The sequence below is a fragment of the Cupressus sempervirens genome, chromosome 7 (assembly GCF_028749045.1).
Source record: "Cupressus sempervirens isolate cs-2001-9-10 chromosome 7, ASM2874904v1, whole genome shotgun sequence".
Lineage (NCBI taxonomy): Eukaryota > Viridiplantae > Streptophyta > Pinopsida > Cupressales > Cupressaceae > Cupressus > Cupressus sempervirens.
This window is the reverse complement of record NC_143124.1, coordinates 670,591,135-670,609,014: the sequence shown is the minus strand read 5'-3', so window position 1 is coordinate 670,609,014 and position 17,880 is coordinate 670,591,135. Positions and strand designations below refer to the sequence as shown.

The 17,880-nt window shown below is 36.4% G+C and overlaps 1 protein-coding gene across 1 annotated transcript; it reads right to left on the bottom strand.

The window, feature by feature from the left end:
- Positions 1 to 1,299: 1,299 nt before the first annotated feature.
- Positions 1,300 to 6,323, bottom strand: LOC149548447 (Protein kinase superfamily protein). The gene is made up of 6 exons (XM_089792513.1): positions 5,875 to 6,323; positions 4,805 to 5,205; positions 4,455 to 4,590; positions 3,334 to 3,470; positions 3,015 to 3,138; positions 1,300 to 2,130 (listed from the first exon to the last, which is right to left on the bottom strand). The coding sequence occupies exons 1-6, from the start codon at positions 5,945 to 5,947 to the stop codon at positions 1,679 to 1,681; spliced, it is 1,323 nt and encodes a 440-aa protein (XP_089648639.1). The 5' UTR covers positions 5,948 to 6,323; the 3' UTR covers positions 1,300 to 1,678.
- Positions 6,324 to 17,880: the final 11,557 nt, after the last annotated feature.

The following is a 17,880-nucleotide window of genomic DNA, read 5'->3' as shown; positions in this document are numbered from 1 at the left end:
ACCAAAACAATATTTTTTATTACAATGCTCATTCATTTATTTAAAGAATCACACAAAAAAGTCTTATAAAAATGGTTAAAACACGGCTATGCTGCTTGCCAGTTGCATGCTGTGGAATCTAGAACGTGAGTTTCGTGGTTTCAGTCCCACACGCTTACTCAATAGAAAAATGTTGCACTTTCTCTCTATTAATTTTGTTTTTGAAAGTCGGTCTTTTTAAGTTCACTTTAAAAAAGTTTGCAATCACTTTTTTTTCAAGACAGATGAATGTACAGAATTCCAGTTCAGTTCATAATAGCATTTTTTAAAATTGTTGATTTGTCATGATTTCAAATTAAAGATTTGTTGGAGTTCGAGTGGTACAAGATTGCTTTTGAATTTTGTTGTGTGCATTTTTTAATCAGAAATTTAGATGACATTCAGTGATCTATAATATAAAAAAGGAGAGTTGTGATGAGTTTCTGATCTCAAAAAACAATTGAAAACTTTTTCATTATGGACGAAAATCATAATTTTATTTAAGTTCACAGAAGCAATTTTTTTAATTACTGATTTCTCATGATTTCCAACTTAGAGATCTGTTGGATATGAGTTTTCTTCCGTTTTAGTATTACAAGATTGCTTTTGAATTCTATTTTATAAATTGTTTAATCAACATTCCAGATCACATTCAATATCATAGAACTTTCTTCATCGTAGGAGAAAAGTACGAATTAAGAATAGAGTAACTTAGAGCTCTCTTAAACTGTAAGTTGGATTTTGCTGATTTTTTTGATGTACATGGGTGAGTGAAGAGCTTAGATTTGTCTGGAATCCATTATGTTCATGCACAAATTGTGAGTGAGTGAAGAGCTTAGATTTGTCTGTAACCCACTATGTTCATGCACAAATTGGTCAATCGCCAATCCAAAAAGCTTAAAAAAGCTTTGAAATAATCAACTATTCGTACATGTGAGATTTCATCTTATCAGACCCCTGTTAGTTACTCTGTCTTCCCCTAGAATAAAAGTTATGCCATGCACACTTCTAGTAAAATTACTTATTGGACCCCTGTTAGTTACTCTCTCTTCCCTTAGAATAAAGGTTATGCAATGGCATGTTCACTTCTAATAAAATTACAGTGTTTTCTACAAGTTTATAAGTATATGCATCAATTCGCAATGCTGCAGGTTATGGTGCACTGCAGCTAACAAAACAAAGTAACTGATTTCAAGTTTGAAATTGTGAAGAAATTTGCGGAAAAAAAACAGAAAATCCTACCACTTTTGGCATCTTCTGATAAAATGTAGCGAAGAAATCTATTTTAAAACTTATTTTGGAATTAAAGCTTCATAATGTACACACCAACATCTGCTTGAGCGGGATTAATCCAGCTTTGGAAAAGAAAGACACTGATTAAGAAGTGGCACCAACTATTGAGCATAAGGATGAGAGTGGATAGCTTATTTTGGCAGGGAAACATGAGCCCTGCCAGCCGAATAAGGTGGGTTACATTACATACAACTTTTTGATCTTTTCAAACAGCTTTTGGCAATTTGAAGAGATGCAGTGAGGAGTGTTAGAAATCGTTTTCTTATTAGGAGAACTCAGACAGGATACATGAGTAACTATTTGGAGTCCAAGAAACTTGACATTTCTCTTCTTGGATGCTCTCAAATTATACAATCTGGATTGAGTATTACCTAACCCTGCACACTGTAGGGCCATTTCTATTTGTAGGAGAAGAATCCTGGTAGTTATGGCAGCCATTACCACTACTATGAATCTGATATGCTGCTACACCACTGTTTAAAGTATATGTGAAAGAAGCACTTATTGTCTCCTTCCTGTTTTGCAGAGGTTCCAATGTCTCCACAACATCACTCATTAGAGGCCTTGCTTTGGGATTTTGGCTGAGGCAGTGATAAGCCAAGCTACAAGCTTTCTGGGCACCCTTCATAGAATACTGTCCTTCAAGCCTTGGATCAATTATTTGCAGCAGCTTTCGCTTGTCGTTGAGAAGCGGTCGAGCCCACTCTACCAAATTATGTTCCCTGGTGGGTTTAGTCTTATCCACAGACCGTCTCCCAGTAAGCAGCTCAAGTAACACAACACCAAAGCTGTAGACATCACTTCTAGCAGTCAAGTGACCTGTTGCAGAAAAGAACAAAGCCCAAAAACTATGAGCATCGGCAAAGCATTTCAGACATTAGGCAAATCAGTAATCTAAAGCATGCCATTCTTTTTCTTAGAATTGAGTCTTCAAACATTGGTTAAATTGCAAGAGTGCCAGTAAATCATTTCAGATATTTTATTTTTTAACATGAGGGTGTCCCCACGACCTAAGCCCAGCAAAGACCAGTGGCCGGTGCAAGCTTAGATCGAGACTAGTCCTCCATGGGTGCAGAACAGCCGCGGGCAAGCCATTCTCACCATTTGAATCCGGAGGCGGAATCGAACTCGAGACCATGGGAGCGACCCATGACTTCAAGCCTATCCGTCTACCGTGCACGCTAGGGGTTGCCCACAAAACGTTTCAGACATTAAGCCTGATACCAGATGCCAAATCAGTAATCTAAAAGCATGCAATTTTTTCTTACAATTTAGTATTCAAACATCAATTAATTTGCAAGAGTATTAACAAATCATTTGACATAGGCCTACTAACCAATGCCAAGTCAGTGATCTAAAAATGTCATTTTCTCTCACAATTCAGTCTTCAAACATCAGCTAGATTGAGTATCAGAAAACAATTTCAGACATTAATTAGCCTGATGCCAATTGCCAAATCAATAATCGAAAGCATGCAATTTTTTCTTACGATTGAGTCTTCAAACATCAGTTAATTTGCAAGAGTATCAGCAAATCATTTCAGACATTAAGTTAATGCTAGTTGCCAAATCAGTAAACTAAAGCATGTCATTTTTTCTTACAATTGAGTCTTCAGACATCAGTTAATTTGCACAGGTAAAGCAGGGAAGGGAACCCATTGAAAGTGCCTGATGTGCACAAATGCTTAATATTATGAAACTTACCAGTCATAACATATTCAGGAGCAGCATAACCATATGTGCCCATAACACGGGTGGAGACATGGGTTTCGTCCCCCTGAGGTCCATCTTTTGCAAGTCCAAAATCAGATAGCTTAGCTGTATAATCCTGCACAGGACAAAGATCATAGGCAGGGAATTCAGTCCAGGCTAAAATAAAGCAAATCTCAACACTACAAAGAGATCTAAAAACTGCACCTCAAGCATTAAACTCACGATATGTGACAAATTCAAACATATAAAGCAAGGAACATATTTCACAAATGTAAAATAGCACTCCACCACTGCCAGTGCCAATACCGACCGAGTCTAATAAAATGTTGGATGTCTTGAAATCCCGATAAATGACTGGCTTTTCCGCTCCATGAAGAAATGCAAGCCCTTTAGCAGCTCCAAGTGCAATCATCATTCTTGTAGACCAAGGTAAAGGAACAGATACCTCTATATGCATCAAGAGAACGCACATTCAGGACACACCCTCAACAACTTTTTACACGCTCTACGCGTCTAAGAAAAACAACGATTGTGGAAAATATGCCTCAAGAAATAAATTTAGTTCTTGTTAATTTAAATTGCGTTCTTACTATTTTAGTCACCAAAGAAGTTTAATCCTGTCGATAATTTGAATCAGATTGATATGATGGACAACTTCCCTGAATAATTATCAACTAGTAGGATCTCCTAGCATATCAAAGTGTGCCATAGATATGTACAATGATTTTCCTTTTTGGAAGGCAGAGATTTCCGTGGTCTAGTACCAAAGACATTTGCCTTAGCTGCTTAAAGCAAAACTCTACAGCGGTGGATATGCATGTCAGAGAGGTGGCATCACTGAGCCATGAGAACGGTATAAAATCCCTGTAATCTCAGGGTTGCAGGGGAATTTAACCACAGCCCTGTGAACAATATAAAACTGAGGCTAATTTCTTTCATTATGATGATGGATCACAGAGTATGATACAAAATGTTGAAGCAAAAATTTCTACATAATCAAATCTAGAAGCAACTTCAGATGATCTCATGGATTATGGAAATCTACTTGTTCTCATTGAGGCATACCTAGCAAGATACCATGCCTGCTACTACATAAAAGCTAAAACTACCACTAGGATGGTACATTTTCCTACTAATATTCCTTGTGGCTCTCTAGCAACTCCAAAAAGAAGAAATACAACATCTTTTTTTTAACTGATGGATGAATTGTGAGCGCTTGTGCATGGCTAAAGAAGTTCTTTAAACCCAAAATTTGTTACTTTGTTAATACACACTTCCAGACTGTTAAAAAACATGTACTGAAGAATCACGCCTCAAGGAAATAAAGTCTGAATCAACTATTGCAGGTTATATAGGACAAGCTTACAAGCCAAAAACCGCTTGTCAAATATCCATTGAGGCAATGAAAGAAAATAAGGCAGCAACGCATACTTCGAAATAGATGGTTCTCCAAACTGCCTCGAAACATAAACTCGTAAACCAGCAATCTATGGTCGTCTTCACAGCAGTAACCTATCAGTTTGACCAAATGAGGATGCCTCAGTTGCCCCAGAAAGATAACTTCTGCCTGCCAAATGAACCACAGAAATCAGCTGAATAACGAATACCTACAAAAAAAGGGATAAATAAAACTATCACAAGGGAAGCCCAGACCATAAAATAGATCCGGGTTAAAGCAGGGTGCTTTGGGGGTTCCTTACGGCTGAACTAAACTGAGATCGATGACTAATAAATTATAGCAAAACATTCTCAGTAGAAGATCAATAGTAAATGGTACTTACTAGCCATTCCCTATGCCCCTGAAGACCGTTTTTGTTGAGGACCTTAACTGCAACAGGTGTAGACTTAAGACCTCTTCTTACACTGTCATCTATATAACCTTTATACACTGTACCAAACCCTCCTTCCCCCAAAACATAATCTTTCCGGAAGCTTTTGGTAATTGTCTCCAGTTCATACAAAGTGAAAACCAGTAAATTGGATCCAGAGTTCTGTCTCAGATCTTCAACGGCTCTGGGAGTCGACGGGTTACTCAAATCTGATAAAGAAGACAAAGAATGTCTCCTAACAGCGGCAGTCTTTCGTATTAGTTCATGAGGAGATAGTTGATCCTGCTCTTTCTTTTGTTCGTGTTGCTGCTGTTGATGTTGTATTAGCGGTACTCGGTGTGCTTTCACTGAATCTAAAGCCAAGAAAACAGAAAAATCAAAGCACAATCATGATGAAATGGAGAAGATTGAAAGAACAAAGTGCATTTTTAACAGACAGCGGGCATGTTGCCGCATTTTAAATATGTTAGGATTATCCAACATGAGAATGCAGAATGGGATTGTACCTGGTGCGACATAACTAGTTAAAAAGAAATTGCATGCAATTAAACTAAATCTTGACTATGGGTGCAAACAGATTCACTTCGCAATTATCGACCATAGGAAACCCACAATATCCAAGCTGGAAACAAGACAGTAACCGTCCAGGAACCTAATTGACTTTCCCGAGCACACGATTGCAGTAAAAGTTACCAAATCTGATCGTCTACATCTCTATATATGCAAAGGTTGAGCACGGAGAGCCAAAGGGATCCACATTTAGTGCTGATACAGAATACAATAAGCATCAAAGAGAGGAAACATCCAGGAGACTAACTCCGTCATAATCTGACCAGTTACGGCCAAGTAAGTGTGAATCTGAAGCTTCCTAGGTCCACTAATGCAAAGAAAGGACTCGAGGGCTTTAATCAAAAGGCCTATTCGGAAATTAGCCTTTGTAGGTCAATAGGTATATGCTTCCCATTAAGTCCTTTAGTCATTTTAGAAAGTTTGACAACAATGGCGAAGATGTGTGTGTTTACCTGCTCTGAGTGTGGAAACAACAACAGCGCTGGTGACTGCAGCAGACTCCTCTCTAGTTCCGCAGTTCCCCATTATCAATAGCCTCACCGCATTCTCTCTTGCTCATTCCTTCCAAACCCAAAAGCACTAGCATCCTCCAAACCACACCATTATAACAACTGCAAAAGTGGGTGCAGCACAGAACAGTAGATCTTGATCCGCAGCATCCACATTGAAAACCAAAAAGACTGAAATGGGGTCTTTGCTCAGAATCAGAAACACATTGAACGAAAGGTAGAGTCAGCCCCTGACCAAGAAAGACAAGGGAATCTGAGCCGCTAACAACAACTGCATTGGCAATATGCTAAAAATGTTTCGAAAACTGGACCCTGCAGTGCCCATAGATCAACCCCCCTCTTTTTTAAACTAATCTAAGCGCCTGAAGTTTCTCCCACATGACCCTGCGCCTAAGCCCCTTGTCTCTGCTGCCGAGTACATATGTCGCACAGATCTTTTGCTGTCTGATCACGGATGCGGTGCCCCGAGTTCAATGCCTTCTCTGCTCTGTCCGTCTCAAGACAGATTCCACTTCAACCGAACTCCGGTGCCGGATTTATGATGAATAGTTTTACCCCACTTGACGAAAAGCGGTAAAACGATACAGATTTCTGTGCAGTACATTACTGATGGGGAGAAGGCATAACGGAGTCCTCCACACCCAGTAACGATCGTTGAGTCTGTTAGGACCGTTAAATCAACATGCGTGGAATATTAAATAGATAGCAATTGCATTGTCGGAAAATGTCTATTGTAGTTAGATTCCGTCTGCTGGATTAATGTAGGCGGGCGTACATTTTTAAGCGTGTCGTGGATTATATTACAATTTCTTGTATGGTGGTCGGTAGATCTTAGCTATGACCTTTCTTCCTTCCAATCGATGCAAAGCCGGAGCTTGAGCAAAAGGACATGGAAAGAAACTTGCAACCAAATATGCTCTAATGGGGACATAATACCCTTGGGTTTTTTAAATTGGGTGTATGGTGGATCTTATTTGACAAATGAAAGGCAAGAGATAAAATAGGACGTGATTTTCTTTGATGGGTATGCTTGTGATTTTAAATTTTATTTATTGTAACTTTAAATTGATGATAATTTAAAATTTTTATTATTATTTATCAATGTGTGTTGGGTTAGGGTCTAGTTAGATTGGTGATAGTTTTTCATAGGAGATGTGAGGTCATGAGGTCAAATCTTCCCTCATCTTATGTGGTATCAAAGGTTGGTCATGTCAAAAAGTTTACCTGGCACACTTATTTTCGACAATTTAAGAAAAATGTGTTAATAAGTTTAAAATTAACTTGAACAAATTTCCAAAATCATTTGTAGTAGGATGTATATTATAGATTCGATTATGTGCTGTGTTTTTGCATCAGCGTTTTGGATCACACTCAGTGATCCATCATTAGGATGAGAAGAGCTAGAGGTGTATATCTAGGATATGTAAAAACTCTGATACTAGAGGTGTTGTTCATGTGTGTTTGGTTGTGATCCTTGGTACAATGGTTGTGATTGTGGAGGTGTCAGCTTCTCATTCATGTCATCTACAAGCATAGGGTTTTGTGTTTTTTGAGTATAGTTGGTCTATGGTTATATTCATGTTTAAATGCTTTGTTTTTCTTGGCTTGATCACCTTCTCCCCACTACTCATCATTTTGGCACCTTTTGGGATTGGTGTTTTACTTATATATGCATGTATATGATTAGATATAGGTATAATTTGGTCATTATGTCACCCATGAAACATGATCACACGATGGTGGACATGATATGTACTCCCTTATGGATGGCTTTTCAGGGTATAATCAGATAAAGATAGTTCTCGAGGATCAAGAGAAAATAACTTTTACATCTGCATGGGGAACTTTTTGTTGGAATGTCATGACTTTTGGTCTCAAAAAAGTGGGTGCTACTTATCAGCAGATCATGACTATGAATTTCCATGACATGATGAATAAGAACATGGAAAACTATGTTGATGACACTCTTGCCAGATCTAAACAGGCAAGCACTCACTAGCTAATCTAAGTTTGATATTAGACCATATGGAGCGGTTTCAACTTAGGCTTAATCCCAAAAAGTGTGCTTTCTGTGTTACGTCTGGAAAACTGTTAGGTTACATTATATCAACAAAGGGCATAAAGTTGATTCGAAAAAGGTACAAGCAATAATGGGCATGCCACCTTCTCAAAATATCGATCAATTAAGGAGTCTACAAGGATGCTTGCATTCCATTAGGAGGTTCATTTCTCAATTGGCTAATAGGTCCCAAACATTTAACAAAAAATTGCATAAGGGATCTACCTCTATGTGGAATGAGGAATGTGAGAAGAGCCTAACTTAGATCAAGGATTGCCTCGCTAAGCCACCAATCCTCATGCCTTCTATTCTTGGAAAGCCCTTGATATTATATATTTAAGCTATGAACACTTATCTAGGGGCTCTACTAGCACAACATGATGACAATGGGAAAGAGCGAGCTATCTATTACATCAGCCAAACTCTAGTTGCTTACGAGATCAATTATAACAATATTGAAAAGGCTTGCCTTGTTGTAGTATTTGTGCCACAAAAGCTTCGTCACTACATGTTGCTTGTGCATACTACACATCTAGTGGCTAAAATTGATCCTCTAAAGTATCTTTTAAGTAAGGTTGCACTCACAAGATGACTAGCTAGGTGGATGAGGATTTTGTCAGAATTTAACATTCAGTACAATGAACATAAGGCTATTAAAGGACAAGCCATTGTTGATTAGCTTGTGGATTTCCCACTTCAAGACAACGTTCCTATGCAAATAGACTTTTTGGATTCCTCCATCATGTATATCACAGAAAGAACCTAAAAAATGTTCTTTGATGGATCTTACACACAAAACAAGGATGGTGTCTACATCTTGTTTATTACACCTCATGGATACACCATTCCTAAGTCCTACAAGTTTTTATTTCATTGCACCACAATATTGTTTAAATATGAGTCCCTTGTTAATGGTCTCAAGCTCTCCATTGAGTGGAGGATTATTGAGTTACATGTATATGGAGATTATCAACTTGTTATAAATCAAATCAATAATGATTACCAAACTAAAGATGACAAGCTAGCACCCTACAAGAAATTGATTGATGCCTTAAGGAACTATTTCACATTTATTAAATTCCAACTAATTTCTAGGCCAGAGAACAAGGTTGTAGATGCTATGGCTACCTTTGCATCTATCTTACACAAATCAGGGAGAGATTGGCACCTCCAAATCAATCTTGCATTATGGGCTTACTGAACTAGTATATGCACTCCTGCTGGAGCTGCCCCATTTGCACTAGTTTACAATTCTGAAGTTGTTTTACCACCAAAAGTTGAGATTCCTTCTCTACGAGTCTCCTTAAAAGGATTGATCACAAATGAAGATTATAGGGCTATACATATAGATGAACTTGAAATGTTGGATGAACGTAGCAAGGCCTTCTTTTGACCACATGAGAGCTTGCCAAAAACGTATGTCTACAAGCTATAATAAGAAAGTTCATCCTAGAGAGTTTCAAGTCAAAGATCTTGTTCTTCGAGAAAACCAAAAAAAATTAGCAAAATTAGGAACAAAAGGGAAAGTTTGTGTTACAATCTAGAGTTGTCGTTGCACCAAAAGATTGACATGTCAATGCCCAATACAACCACTAGACTTATAAAACACAAGAGGTAGTTAATCCATGTCATGAATCTTGAAGGGGAATGTTGGTGGTTAGTCCAACAATCCCCTCTCAACGTCACTTGAGGAGATTCAAACCTATGACCAAGCTTTGACACTACTTGTTACAAGCTGGAGTTGTCATTACACCAAAAGATTGACCTACTAATGACTGATACAACCACTAGACTTATAGAACATAGGAGTTAGTTAAGCTATGTCACAAATCCTGAAGGGGAACGTTGGCAGTTAGTCCAACAGTTTGAACATAACTGGATGGGTCCCTACATTGTTATTGTTGCTTTTGAATCTGATGCATATCATGTTTCTACACTAGAGGGAGAACAACTCCTTGAACCTATCAATACTCTTCACCTAAAAAAAGTTTTACGCTTAAGGCTCCTGCTACTCAATTATTTGTACATATTCTATGATCTTGAAAAAATGCTAAAAATAAAAAATTGTCCCGAAAAATGATTGTCTTAGTGAAAACCTAGCAATAAACACTTTGATGTATCCCTAAAAAATTCAAATATCTCAAAAACACAAAAAAAATCATAAAAAGTCTTGAAAAAAATGTTGCCAACTAGTGAAAACCTAGAAACAAGTGCTACTTGAGACCCTTGCACCTATGTCTATTAGTCTTGTTTTGCGCTCATTTGCTTCATTTTCACTTTACTTTGCCTAGCTTGGAACTAACTCTCCTTATAGGTCTAGGGGGCATAAACTACCTGGCTTATTAGGGTCTCCTTGTGCATTGGTGTTTCTTTGGCAGCTCTCAAATAATGTTTCTCAACACTTTCCCTTGACATCGAGTGTTTCTCAACACTTATCAAATACTTTAGCTATAACCTAGGATGTTGCAATATTTCTCATTGGTAGATTTGAGTTCTAAAGAGACAGCCATGTAACTTATACACATGCACTTGAACATCAAACTTGTTGAGACTTACGGGCTTTATTTCTCTTTGTGTGTTGTTTGTGATGGTTTCTTTGTTGAATATTCCTGTTGGAACTCTCTAAAATAACTAAGAAAGGGAGGGGGGGGGGGGGTGTGAATTAGTTATCCAAGGTCCAAATTTACACATAAAACTTTTCAATTCTTAGTAGACCCATATCCATAAAACTTCAATATGCATGCATTCATTAGATCATACAATACTTAAACTTTGTAGGTTACTATCCTACGTCAAAACAACTTTGCAAAAATGTAAACATGAAACAACATAAGAACATTCACACAATTTGACAAAAGGATTTTACATGGAAACCCAATTTGGGAAAAACCACTAGTAACATGCTACCAATTCTCACTCTTCTGAAGTGATGCCCTATGAAAGGCCAACCTTGTCAAAGGTTACAATACACATTATTAAATGTGACCCGGTTAAAGGATTTCAATCACATTGTTAGGAGTGAGCCTTGTTAGAGGACTTTAGACCATTCCATTAGAATGTCACCTGGTTAAAAGATTTACAAATGACTGTTAGGTTAACCTTAATCCAAAGGATTTACCCTAGACTAATACAATGGTTAGAAAGTAACAGTAAGGCTTCATCTAATAACAAATTACAACTCACTTGCAGATTACAAATTTTTGTTTTAGTCCTCTGTTCTGCTTCACATTCATACTCTTTAGCTTTGATAACTTGTTCACCCTTTAAGCATTCATACTCTTAAGCCTTCTTTCTTTGCATGCCAACTATAGTCACCTATGTTCGACCATTGAATGAAGCAATACCCTAGACTCCTTGTCTTCCTTAGGTTCTCACATATGACAACCTTTTCTTCTAACCATCTATCTCTATAAATAGAGAATTTAGATCTTTTGCCGCTTAACCACAATCCTCCATTTTAGGGTTAGGGAGGATTATGTAGGATACAATGAATCTACCCACATTTCCATTTGGTTCCTCTAGAAAATTCTTCTACAATCTTCCTTGAATTTTCCTAAAGATGGTTTACCTTGAATTCTATGCTACCAACTCATCATGATTATCTTCCACATACTTCACACAATTCAAGAAAATAAAATACTCGGCTTATATTCATCAAATCATTGATTTAACATTTTTTTTTTCACTCGGCATCTATATTGTTCTGTCACTAAGCCAACACTAGTTCACTCAGCAAATACTAAAGTTTACTAATGCTCGACACCAACTAAACTTTACTCAACATATACTAATAATCACTCGGCTTGCATTGTTTCTTATCTTTTCTTGGCACCTCTTGTTTTTCCCTCGACTTCTATTGATTTCTACTTGGCTTGCACTGACTGCTTGGCAAGGCTTGGTAGAGACTTTTCTTACTTAAACTTCTTCTAGTCTTAACTTGAGTAATCTTTCATTTCAGACTTTAAGTAGATAAACAATACACAATAGTATCAATATCTTACTTGGTCTTTATGGTTCTTTTACATACCAAATAACTCAACCTTTCTCTAGGTGCTATTGTTATCTCCTATTTTCAAATCCTCTTCATCAATCAACTAAATGATAGATTTCAAACCAAAAAGTAATCGTGTCACTAGCAGGTAGCAGGTTTGACATCATTGACAAAATAATTATTGTTCCATTACAAGTTCTTCACTTTAGAACAATCTTATATCAGCAATATCCCTCTTTGCCATTGATGGCAAACCAATACCAACAACAATACCAGAAAGAAAATAATATCTTTGAAATTTCTTTTCTCCCTTTGTTAGTATATGCCCTTCAATCCTCTATCTCCCTCTTTGGAGTATCTCTCCCTCTTTTCTAATATTGAGGTATATATATATATCTCTATACTTATATCTCCCTATACTTATGTCTCCCTCATTACATATATCTCCCTCTCTAACAACAATGCCAAAGACTTGGCATCTCTGTATGCAGATATAATTAGTTCTAGGTTACCCCTCTGTCATCTTGCATGTAACTGTAATTGTGATTTTGTTATCAAGATTTAACTGTGTGATTTTTGAGTCAAAATCATTGACCCATGTTTCATGAGTAGTGATTAAATATGAATCCATCTCTCATGAGAATAAATGGAACACTTAACACTCATTGGATCTAGGTGATGCTCACAAGGGTGAAGTATGAGGATTTCTTAGGAGGTCACCCATCCCAGTACTACTCCAGCCTGAGTGCGCTTAACTATGAAGTTTCCTCCATGGTTAAATCAAAAGCTTGCAACTCCATTTGCAAAACCTTTACCAAGTGTTGTGCATTATGAACCATTCATTAGAAATCTTGGTGACCTCCCGAGAAGTCTCGATGCTTCACCCTTATGAGCATCATCTAGATCCAATGAGTGCTAAGTGTTCCATTTATTCTCATGAGAAATGGATTAATATTGAATCACTACTTATGAAACATGAGTCAATGAGTTTGACTCAAAAATCACACAGTTCATAGCAATATCACAATTTGACTTGCTGTGGAAATTATTACCTATTTATCAATTGATGAGCTTAGGGGGCTTTCTAATAATGGTTCATAAGGCACAACACTTGGTGAAGGTTTTGCAAATGGGGTTGCAAGATTTGGGTTTAACCATGGAGGAAACTTCATAGTTAAGTGCACTCAAGCTAGAGTAGTACTAGGATGGGTGACCTCTTGGGAAGTCTCAGAGCTTCACCCTTGTGAGCATCACTAAGATCTAATGAGTGCTAAGTGTTCCAGTTATTCTCATGAGATATGGATTCATGTTGAATCACTACTCATGAAACATGGGTTAGTGAGTTTGACTCAAAAATCACACAGTTAAATCCTGATAGCAATATCACAATTTGACTTGCTATGGAAATTATCTCCTACTTATCATGTGATTGTAAGTCTACTAATTCAACTCCTTCATTACTTTATGTAGTTCCTAAAGTAATATCCACTACATAAAGTTATAAGATACAACATTTAGCTCAGTTGATGTAGGGCACTACTCATGCTTCTTAAGTAGCTTTGGATAGGGCTATCACCCCTAGTTTACCTTTAAGATATTCATGTGCATCCTTAGGTAAAGCTTTTGTGAATATATAAGCTATTTGTTCTTTTGTATTCACATGTTCCATCCTCACTTCTTTGTCTTGAACTAACTCTCTCAAGTAATGATACTTGATTGCAATGTGCTTAGTCTTTGTGTGCATCATAGGGTTCTTTGATATGTTTATAACACTTGTATTATCACAATAAAGTGCCACAGGTTCAATGATTTCCTCCTTCATGCCTTTGAGTAGTTTTTTGATCCATACCATATTTGTACAATTTACTATAGCAGTCACATATTTAGCTTCGACAGTAGATTGAGATATGCAATTTTGTTTCTTGTTGGTCTAGGTGATCAATCTCTTTCCTAAGAAAAATACTCCACCACTTGTGCTTTTTTTGACATCAATGTTTCCAACCCAATCAACATTTGTACAAGCTCTTAACTCAAATATTTCATTTTTCTTGTGGTATAGACCATAGCCTTATGTTCCTTTCATATATCTCATAATTCTCTTAATAGCCATCAAATGATTCTCCTTAGGATTTACAAAGAATCTTGCATCAATCCCAACATCTAATGCAATGTCAGGTCTGCTATGTACTACATATTGCAACTTGCCAATCATAGACCTATACAATGTTTGATTCACATCAGCAGAATCATCATTCTTTGACAGTTTGTGTCCTATCACCATAGGTGTGCTAATTGGTTTTAAATCTTCCAGTCCAAAAAAATTTGATATTTCCTTCACATACTTAGACTAAGTGATGTATATACCATATTTCATTTGATATACTTGCAAACCAACAAATAACTTGATCTCTCCAAACATAGACATCTCAAATTCTTTCTTCATTTCATTTGCAAATGCCTTACATAATGTATCTTGAACTCCAAATATGATATCATCAACAAAAAATTCAGCTAGTAAAATAACTTTACCTCCTTTTGCTTTCAAGTAAAGATTGATGTTATCATTAGTCTTCTCGAACCAATATTCACAAGATAATTGTGAAGCCTTTCATACCACACTCATGGGGCTTGCTTTAAACCATACAAAGCTTTGTGTAGTTTACATACCATGTTCTTGTTGTTTGGATCAAAAAATCCTTCAAGTTGTTCTATAAAAACTTTTTCTTTTAATATGCCATTTAGAAATGTTGACTTCACATCCATTTGATAAACTTTGAGACTTTTGTATGCAGAGTAAGAAAGCCAATTTCTTACTCGTTCCAATCTTGCAACAGGGGTAAACGTTTCTCCATAGTCTATTCCTTCTTCTTGTGCATACCCCTTGCAAACTAATCTTGCCTTATTTCTTGTGACTTCATCATTTTCATCTAACTTTTTTTTGTACACCCATTTGGTTCCAATCACATTCTTATCCTCTAGTTTGGGTACTAGAGTCGATGTCTTATTCTTCTCAATCTGATCAATCTCTTCTTTCATGGCTTTACTCTAGTCCTCAATTTCTAAGGCATCTTTCACTATCTTAGGCTCATGCATGTTCAAAAAACATGTATCACTTCTCAACCTGTTCCTTGTCATTGGTCTAGCATCTTTACCTCTAATTATTTGTTCAGTAGGGTAATGTCTTTTGACATACTTTGACAATCTTGGTTTTGCTCTTCTTTCCTCAATAGTTCTATCAACTTTAGAATCATTATGTACTTCTCTATTAGGTAACTCAACATCTCTTTCATATACACTTATCTCATAATCAAAATGTGCCTCAACTTCTCTCTAGAACTCAATTCCTAATTATAACTTGGCTCCTAAATGCAACTCGACATTCATTGTATGTGACTTGGCAGTCACAGAAACTTGTTGATTTCCAACTTGGTTTACAACATCTTCATCAACAAACATACCTTCATAAAATTATACAAAGGATTTGTACTCTTCAGGTTCCTTCATAGGTTTAGCTTCATCTGCCTTTGTATATTCATCAAACTTTACATTTGCACTTTCTACAACTTTGTTAGTGTTAGTATTTAAACACTCTTAAGCTTTACTTCTTGTGGAATAGGCACGAAATATACCTTCTTCACTTTTAGCATCTAATTTACCATTCTTGAAATCTTTAAAAATGTAACACTTGCTTCCAAATACCTTAATTTATTTTACATTGGATGAGTATCCATACCATAATTCAAAATGTGTTGAATGAGTACCTTTCTTGACTTGTACATGGTTCAATGTATAAATAGTTGTACTTATAGCTTCTCTCTATTATTTCAAAGAAACATTCTTGTCCATCATGAGTGTGCTAGCACAATCCATTACAGATCTATTCCTCCTTTTAGCAATCCCATTTTGTGGAGGGGTTCTAGGTGCAGTAGTCTATTTTTTTATTCCTTTATCATTACAGAACATCTCAAACTCATTTGATGTAAATTCTCCACCTCTATTAGATCTCAAACATTTCAAGCTTTTGCTTCTCTCCTTTTCAACTCTAGCTAAGTACCACTTAAACATTTGGAAAGCATCAAATTTCTATTTTAGAAACATAATCATTATTAAAAAGTAGTATAATGTACTTGTCACCTTTGTAGCTTTGCACATCAATTGGTCCACACAAATCAGTATGAACATTTCTAGAATGTCTTTAGAGGTGTGAGTCTTGCTTTTAAAATTAGATATTGTCATCTTGCCTAATTGACATTGTTTGCAAATCATTTTGTCAAGTTTCTTCAATTTAGGAAAACCTTTGGCTCTTTTCATGTTACTGATAATCACTAAGTTATCAAAGTTAACATGACATAACCTATTGTGCCATAGCCACACATCATCAAATTCAACAACAAGACAAGTAGCATCATTCATATCAAGTTAAAATAGATTACCTCTAGCCTGGTCATCTTTTCCAATTAGTTTACCAATCAATGTCATAGATCTTCGCTATATTGTTCTCAAACTCAACTTTGCAACCTGAATTATTCAGTTGTGACACACTCAACAAGTTATAGTTAATTCCTTCTACATAATAAGTATTTTCACACATGATCTTTTCTATGAGTTTGATTGATCCTTTTCCTTTTATTAGACAATGTGAATCATTACCAAACCTTATACTATTTCCATCATAATAATCAAGGGTAATGAATCCACTTTTATCTCCAGTCATGTGATGTGAACACCCACTATCAATGATCCATCTATCACTCTTGTTCACATAAGATTCTAGTGCAGTTGCCTCATCCTCATCAAAATCATCCTTCATTGCAACATACACCACTTCATCATCATGATCATTAGATCCATCTTTGGTTTCCTCCTTAGCAATGTAGAAAGACTTCTTTCCTTTATCTTTGTAATCTTTGTTTTGGGTATATGCACTGAGTTGTGGTAAAAAAGTGAATTTTTATATTTTCATCTTAATTTTTTTCGCATTCCTACACTAGCAGCACGTACGCGGGTTGAAGAAACAAAGGTTTTTAGCATCCCCCTTGCCAATATGCCTCCTTGTTGCCAAAATCCAAGATCACAAGCACGCCCATGCCAACATCATATGTGATCTAAACTTCATTTTGCATTGTTTGATATGTTTTTCATATTGTTTTGTAGATTTTTTAATATTTTTTTGTAGGGCTTTTACAATTTTTATTTAGATTTGTTTATTTATTTGGATTTTAATAGATTTTTTATCAGGAAATGTTCATAATCAATTGACAAATCCACAAGAACCTCAAAACCAAAACCCTCTACAAGAAGAACAACAAATTCCACAACTCGAACCAATTGTAAGACCTCCGCCAGGCACACAAGAAAATATAATAAATGAAATAGAGAGAGGCAAAACTAAATTAGAAGGACTCATTGCTCGGTTGAAAGAATATCGACAAACCAATCCAATGAGGGCTCAATTGGCATCATCCCTCGAATCCATTAAGACTTAGATAGCCTCAGTTAGTCGTCAGTTAGATATTTGGTGGGTTAAGAGGGATGAACAAAAAAGATTTATGCAAATAAATTGTCATATGAAGATGTTAAAAAAAAAGAAATACCAAAAGGTAGAATATGTGCATTATTTAGAAAACCTGGTGAGCAAAATACTATTAGAGAGGGTACTAAATAGTTCTCCATCCATTGGTGCATACATGATGGTATTAGAAATAATTTTTGGGATAGATGGTGGATGGTTTTTGATGCCCCTCCTTGCAACAATCACGAGGTGACCATGTATTTGTTGAAGAAATTATATTGTGAGTTTGTCCTTGGGGAGAACTCCAATTATTTTGATATATTAGACTCCTAGGGTAGAGGTGGGGGGTCATCATTTGAGAAGTCCAGAGCACGTCGTGACCCTAAT

Excerpts from the sequence above, each read along its gene's own strand:
- LOC149548447 (XM_089792513.1), bottom strand. The coding sequence starts at position 5,947 with ATGGGGAACTGCGGAACTAGAGAGGAGTCTGCTGCAGTCACCAGCGCT. Across the intron at positions 4,591-4,804 it reads AGGGGCATAGGGAATGGCTA|GCAGAAGTTATCTTTCTGGG; the intron begins GTAAGTACCATT and ends TTCATTTGGCAG. Across the intron at positions 3,139-3,333 it reads CCAACATTTTATTAGACTCG|GATTATACAGCTAAGCTATC; the intron begins GTCGGTATTGGC and ends TGTCCTGTGCAG.